General features: G+C 31.3%; 1 protein-coding gene across 1 annotated transcript; it reads left to right on the plus strand.

The window, feature by feature from the left end:
- The first annotated feature begins 1,908 nt into the window (after positions 1–1,908).
- LOC133186669 (beta-1,3-glucan-binding protein-like) lies at positions 1,909–7,042 on the plus strand. The gene is made up of 11 exons (XM_061321914.1): positions 1,909–2,042; positions 3,428–3,544; positions 4,529–4,656; positions 4,841–4,915; positions 5,026–5,092; positions 5,370–5,540; positions 5,714–5,791; positions 5,885–5,999; positions 6,116–6,184; positions 6,296–6,419; positions 6,841–7,042. Exons 1-11 carry the CDS (start codon positions 1,931–1,933, stop codon positions 7,036–7,038), a joined length of 1,254 nt encoding a protein of 417 aa, XP_061177898.1. The 5' UTR covers positions 1,909–1,930; the 3' UTR covers positions 7,039–7,042.
- The last annotated feature ends 687 nt before the right edge of the window (positions 7,043–7,729 follow it).

Here is a 7,729-nt window from a genome sequence, read left to right on the forward strand (position 1 = left end):
AGGGATTTTATTATGATATTTGACCCCATGATCTTGATCTTAAAGTTTGATGTAGTTTTGAGAAGCTATAATCTTTACCATAAGTGTTATTAATTCAGTAATGTATGTACTTATTTGTATAATGCACAGACAAATCAGGACACACAAACAAGACTTTAACAATATGCCATAAATAATGGCATTCTGTCCACTAAGACACCAAAAGCGGGGGACCACAATTCTTTGAATTTGCTTGTTCCCCCCTAAATGAGTTAGAGAGATCAAACGTTGAATTAAATGGCAAGCATTCATGTATACCAGTAGTTGATTTAAAAAAGAGCGCCTTCAATAATGAATCACAAGAATCATATAGTTTTTGTTTTCAAATACACCAGAGTAAAACATTGTTATTTGCAAAGAACCTTATCTGTATGCACATATACATATATACTATATACCCTCAACAATTGTAGTAAATTTTATTACATGAGATCGATAGATCATTTTGTTTTTTAAACAATACACATACTTCGCCAACAAAATCTTGAATCAATGACATTTTTGCTTCTATTGTACTGTCACAAAGTTCTTCCTTCATGGCGAATTTTCAATATACTTACATGTACCTTAATCACATATATACAAAAAAAGCTATGGTTTTTATCAGAGGGACTGGCATAACCATTCTGTCTTATCTGTGAATTATAAGTGACTTAGTCATAATCATAAATGTGTCACGTCTAGATGTACACTGTAGTAGGTGTACAGTATGCTTGTTATGAGATTATTGACCGGAACACTGAGTGCAAAAGTAGAAAAATTTGTCTTTTTTAATTATTTATAAAGGCGATAGAAATTATACTTGAAAAAACAATTATTTTTTTCCATTACCATTTTATTGGTATTCATGCAAATTATATGCCTACCAAATCGTCCTCAAACTTAAATCGATACAAACTCGGATAAAGAACGTTTCTTTCATACTATACTGTTTTTTTGATATTTTACACCTTGCAACTTTCTTTAAAAATTCCAAAGAAGCGGCATACGTGTTTATATTTTGTGATATAAATAAAATACATATAGTTTATGTTATATCTTATTTGAATACATAACTATTACAGCTTATTCGTGACGTTTTCATTTTTTCACTGGTATTAATGTATTATGGACAAATTTAAGCATACAAGTTAATAAACATATAAAGTTGTTTAGATGAACATTTTTTTTAAAAAAATGCCCCAGCTTAAAATAAGCATATGACAGTTTCGATGAACCACGTTTGAAAATATATAGACTTTCCATTGGAATTAACCTACCTCTGTTTCAGATCCTTTCATATCGTTTTCAGACTAGTCTCTAATTTCATTGTTTGAGACTGATGGTGCTCTACAAAGCAAGAATCTGATAACGTTATGCACAAAGTATCTTCTGGGCCATACATTATTCCATTCGAAACTTTATATTTTACAAAAAATAGGAAAATAAAGATTTTTTCCAGAGCCATTTAGAGTATGTCTTAAATATATTTTAGGTCCTATCCAAAACCCCACATATTTTGAATTTAAAATAAAGATACCAATTTTGAACACATGTACCATCTTCACATTTCTCATTTTGAATGTACTGAAGATGACGTTTGGTTCATGAGGTGCTGTGTTCTTGTTAGCCAATGATATGTTTTTATACGTCTATATCTGTAAAATGGCAAATTTGCTGTCCGGTATTGTATTATCATTTATCGATGGATACCTTCATTGCCCGACTTCTGCATATCTAGTTCATTTCATTAAATACAGAGAAAAGGTATTCATTATAATATCGAACTTGACACATTCTTGTTAAATAACGTATTTATATGAAAAGATAGACAAATAAGGTCAGATAAGGTCGCTTCTTTCTGTCTATATAAATGAACACGTTCGTCTAAAGGAGACCGTAGAAATCAAACATGCGGTGTGCGGTTTGCCTGTTGTTTCTAGTTTCTGTTGTTGTGACCTCTAAATCTTTCTACCCAGAAGTCACCATAACAGGGGAGTCTGGGTTAAGATTAGGACTCGTTGGTAAGTAGAGCAAAACGGACAATTATATATTTTTTATGAATTTACAAAATTTTGCAATTATTGCTTGCAACAGCATCAGGAAAACCATGTCTCCTTTGCTTTCAAGGCTCCTTAGTTCCAGTCTGATGGACTGAACTATGTTGGCACAAAGAATAAAAAAAAATCGCTGATCTCCAAGTGAACAACTTCAATAAGTTCATTTTCTTATATATATTTTTTTTTCTTAAAAAAAAATAATTATACTCCAAGATATGATTAAGACATCGGCCATGGGTCATTTGATCGTTTTACATAGAAGTAGAACGTAGAAACACACAGACTTTGTTGGAGGCAAGAGTATTGTGTTAAGGCAATATGTGTATCAAAATAAGTCACATATAGTACAATATTTAGTTGGATATTTCAGAGCATAAAATTCAGATTTCGGACACTTTGATGGTAATCTTCAAAAGCAAACCGTAATTTAAGAAATTACCATTTTGCTATTTCTCAAAATTCAATATTTTTTTCTTTTGCACAATTGCACAAGAAAGCAGTCGTAGTCGAAAGAAGAGAATTACAAAATAAATCACTGTTTGATACTATAAATAATTTAAAAATTACTATAATCTTATTTACTACTGACGATTATATCTTACATTTATTTCCTTATCTTTATTGTGATTAACAATTCAAAATACCGTATACAAATATACAAATTTCAAGAATTAAGTAGTGAGAATGAACTTCACAATCATGAAAGTGTTAATTTAAGACATCTTAAGGTTTAGTAAGTCTTTCATATATATTTTGAAAACAGATTAGACTCTTGATACATTTCATACGTGTTATAATTACATCTATATAAAAGAACTATTGAGAATAATTTTGAGTAAGCTCATTTCAGTATAAGATTACGAGATTTCTCATGAACAGAAAATAATGTACGTTTTTTCCAGAAGTTTGAATCATAATTTTCTTTATGAGAAAAATCATAATACACAAAAGAGCAAATATTATAATGATAAAGGAATGAAAAGATAACCATATTTTAAAAGATTTATCAAACTTTTACTTTTAAGATGAGGATGGTATAAAGCATGTTATCTACACAGTCCGCTCAAGGAATGGAGAGAGAAAGTACGTCGTTGAGGCCAAAAACGGTAGGAATAACGATATAGTGCCCCTAAGTATTCCATCAATTTATTTTCCTTACAGTTAATAAAATATAGACACATTATATATTCTTCGTAAAATTGCTCACTTTCAACAGGAAAACTTTATTTATTTTTTTTTTAAATTTAAGATTCAACAGAACTTTTTTTAAAAGATTTTGTACATTTTGTATTGTAAGCATGCATTTAACATTTTTTTTGGAAATACAGAAATATTATATTTTATTTTAGATGACGATATATGGGAGTACGTAGACATTGACGCTGATGCCCAAACAGGTGACCTAGTAGAATACAAGACTTCGGTTCTCTACAACAGCGAATGGATTGACTCAGAGTGGACCAAAGGTATGTGCAGGATCTCAGCATACCAGCAATGTTAACTTATAAAATAACACTTTAAAATTTTATGTTCTCTTAACAATATATGGATTAGAAGAAGAAAATCTTTTTCTTGAACAAGGTTTTATATTGAAGGGATTTTAGATAGATCGAGGCTCTAAATTAAAAATGTTGACCAATTTTTTTTTTTTTTTTTTTTTTTTTTTTTTTTTTGCGATTCATGATTTTTTCAGGCAAATGTATGAACGAACCATCAAACCAATAAAGCAATAAATATTTAGAAAATAAGCTGACTTAAAGTTAATATGTGATTTTTTCACTGAAAGTGGGGAATTTAATTTGGGTCTGTCCGTCCGCCCGGCCGTCTGTCTAGCTCTCCGTCTGTGATTCTGTCTGTGTATAACCTTTTAATCATAAGCCTTTGAGTTTTTGCAATGCAATTTTATACCACAATTCCCTATGGTCTATAGAAGACTCATATTGATTTTGAGGTCAACGGAAATTTTTATATCACAATTCCGTATGGCCCTAAAAAGATCTCTATTGATTATGAGTTCAAAAGGTCAAGGTCAGAATTACATACGTTCTTCTGTTCGTGTGTAAGACTTTCACTTCCAGAAAATATCTTTTATAAAGCCTTTAGGCTTTTGCAATGAATTTTTATATCACAATTCCCTTTGACATTCATGTGATCTCATTTTAAGGACAAAAGGTCAAAGATCTATGTCAGAAATATATATTGCATACATAGTTGTAAGATGAAAGTTTTAGTTTTTCTGTAAGATTTTGCAATGAAACTTTATGTTTTGAATTCCTTTAATTTTAAAAAGACTCATATTAACTTTAAGGCAAAAAAGCTGAAATTTCAAAGTTGACCTTTTTCTTTCTCTATTTACATATTTTTTCGAGTTACACCTTCTTTATTTTCCTCAACCGGGGTACACAAATTCTATGAATTAGCTTGTTTATTATTTGTTATTTGTTTTCCAGTTTCTCTGGTACCACGGGGACTTATGGTACCCCGAAAAGGAAGAAGATCATACACAGTGTTCAGGGACGATTTCAACTCTTTTGATAAAAGTCATTACACTATTGATGTCACTGCGTGGGGAGGGGGTGTAAGTTGTTGTTACTTTTTATATACTATCTCTCAGAACTAGAGTTTACTGATCATTTGAAAATTAATAATGAAAACGAAGTATCGATATTAACTGTGAAAAAGATTTATTAAAGATACACACTGTATTCGACAATATTTACAGTTTTTTGAAATGAAATGATGGGGTTATTTTTCTTTTTCAGAATGGAGAGTTCCAAGTTTATACACCAGAACACAATAACTTATACGCTTCAAATGGATATTTATACATGAAACCAGTATTGACTTTCTCTTAATTCATTTCAACATCAATATTTTTTTTAGAATCAAACTGAAAAAGTAAGAAAATAAGTATTAACTAACAAATAAAAACATTTTCCTTTAATAGACACTTACAGTAGACCATCCTTCTTTTGATAACGGTAAACTCTACAATGGCCGTATGGACCTAAATAGTATGTTTTCTTTGTATGCTAATTGAAAACTAAAATTGCTATCGCCATTTTCAAAACTCATAGATCTCATATAGTATTTAGAGGTTTCAACGTCTTAAGTTCAACATTATAAAGAAAATACTAGTATACAGAATCAAGATTTTGAGAAATTGAAAATTTCGTAACTTGTGGATTGTTAATGGGAAGTCTTTAAGTAATAAATCCCCCCCCCCAAAAAAAAAATCAATATGTTATTTCCATTGAACACCTTCTAGAAGTCAGTTTACTGTCTATTCAGGCATGTATCATACCTGTACTAATGGAGCAAATTCCGGCTGTTCTAAGTCAGCTTATGGACACGAGATTCTCCCTCCTGTAATGTCAGGCAAAATTACCTCTCATGCTTGCCTTACATATGGGCGTGTCAATGTACGTGCTCGTATTCCAAAAGGAGATTGGCTTTGGCCAGGTAACAAGAGCAAACATTTTTAACAGGTTTATTAATTCACTTGTTCTTCTTTGTTTTTCATATTTAAATTAAGTGAGCATTAATGTTGAATTACTTATTTTATATTTTTTTTATTTCTTGTGAGGAATTTAATTTTTGATATCTTTATTTAATATCATTATTATCGTATTTAGCAATTTGGTTACTGTCCTGTCATAAGCATTATGGAAGTTGGCCAAGATCTGGTGAAATTGACATCATGGAATCAAGGGGTATACATGTAGATTTTATCTGTAACTGACATTTTTTTTTTCAAAATTAAAGATCGACCTTTCTCATATTGTTTCATGATATATTTTTAATAGGAAACCTAAGAGCAGAGGAACATGGCTCTAACCATGGTGTTAGTTATGTAGCATCCACTCTGCACTGGGGCCCTGATGCAGCACATAATGCTTATTACCTAACCCATAAAGGAAAGTAAGGCGTAATGTTTTATACATCCAATTTTACATATGCAGGCGTTTTGATTATTTTTTTCATTAATCAAACACGTAAGATTAAAACTGCTGATTAAATTTATTAATATTTTTCAGACATGCTCCTAGTGGAGATTGGCACGGATGGCATACCTACTCACTGGAATGGACAGACCACCATATTATGTGAGTACATCATTTAAAAAGTAGTACATACATGCACACAGAAAATTTATTAATCTTTTTGTTAAATTTTCGTAAACTATGAAATACAGATGCATTTTTTTTTCTTTGTAGAACATATGTTGATAATCAGGAAATCATGCATATTACCACTCCTAGCCAAGGTTTCTGGAATTGGGCACATTTCCATGGCAATAACATCTGGGGTAGTCATCATAATGCCCCGTTTGATCATTCTGTATGTAAAATTTATATAACATTTCCTTTTAACACAATCATAGGATAGAATACTATGCTGAGATGCTTTGTCGGAGAACTGTTGTTCACGAATTTATGTGAATTATTTGCATAAGGGAGGAAAAGAGTTATACAATGCGTTTTTATAGCAACATTTGTACATATCAATTAACTCTGTTCAGCAAAATGTCAAAATAGCCCATACTATACCTGCTAGAAAACACCAACTGATTTAAAATAGTTTTGCAATTGAAACAAGAAATGTTCTGGGAAAGGACGGTATAGGAAATTTCAATGTATTTGACAGTCAGGTGAACTACCCTTGATTTACATGTAAATGACCTATACGATTAAGAAAGCAGTGTATATATATATATATATATAATCTTTTTCTCTCTATATTTTTTTTCTTTTTTTTTTAGTTCCATCTTATTTTAAATGTTGCTGTTGGCGGAGGATTCTTCAGTGATAGTGCCCATTATAACACACCCAAACCCTGGCACAGAAGCTCGCCACATCCCAAGAAGGACTTCTGGGAAAAAAGGGGAGACTGGTTACCCACATGGCACGGAGACGACGTGGCTATGTTGATTGATTATGTAGAAATGATTCAGTATTAAAATATATCATTGTTGTATACCATAATGCATTGTTTAATGTGTCTACAATTAAAACTCTGGGAGAAATATTTTGAATACTATTACAGTAGGTGGAATAAAAGTTTGAAAAATGTCAGTGACCCCTGGGTCGAGGCCTCTGCTGGTGGACTGTTCGTCCTCGAGAGTTACCTGGTACTCGATACTAGCTTGAAAATACGGGATATATATTTAATTGCTGTGGTAAAATTTAGAAAATTATTTCAAAATTAAGGATTATCTCCCTCATGCATAGCTCTGATCCTTCGACGTATTTAGCTCCAGTCTTTGGCACCTTTTTTCAGCTCTTCCAAGTCTTTTTTATTTAAATATTTTGGATTTCCGACGTTTCGGCTTGAGCATCACTGAAGAGACATAATTTGTCGAAATACGCATCTGGTGCATAAAAATTGGTACCGTATATGATTTATATTACTTGTCTATATTCGTGTAGAAATGCTTGGGATAATTGGAAGGAAAATGAAAATATATTTGTATGAGATATTAGTCCTGTGATGTTAAAGATTGACCATTTATTAGTTGTCAAATCCTAAGTGTGTCAACCTTTAGCAATCAATCACTCATCACTTTGTCTTGCCTAACTATTTTTCCAAATTTTTTTTTGGGGGGTTGTTCGTTTGTTATCGGATTTTTTATTGTTTCATTTATACATTAT

This window comes from Saccostrea echinata, unplaced genomic scaffold (genome assembly GCF_033153115.1).
Source record: "Saccostrea echinata isolate AGI-Se365-2 ecotype Australia unplaced genomic scaffold, CSIRO_AGI_Sech_v1 ptg000014l, whole genome shotgun sequence".
In the NCBI taxonomy this organism is placed as follows: domain Eukaryota; kingdom Metazoa; phylum Mollusca; class Bivalvia; order Ostreida; family Ostreidae; genus Saccostrea; species Saccostrea echinata.

Coding starts and splice junctions, on each gene's coding strand:
- LOC133186669 (XM_061321914.1), top strand. CDS start 1,931: ATGCGGTGTGCGGTTTGCCTGTTGTTTCTAGTTTCTGTTGTTGTGACC. Junction 5,093..5,369: donor TGGCCGTATGGACCTAAATA/GTATGTTTTCTT, acceptor CTGTCTATTCAG/GCATGTATCATACCTGTACT. Junction 5,792..5,884: donor TGACATCATGGAATCAAGGG/GTATACATGTAG, acceptor TATTTTTAATAG/GAAACCTAAGAGCAGAGGAA.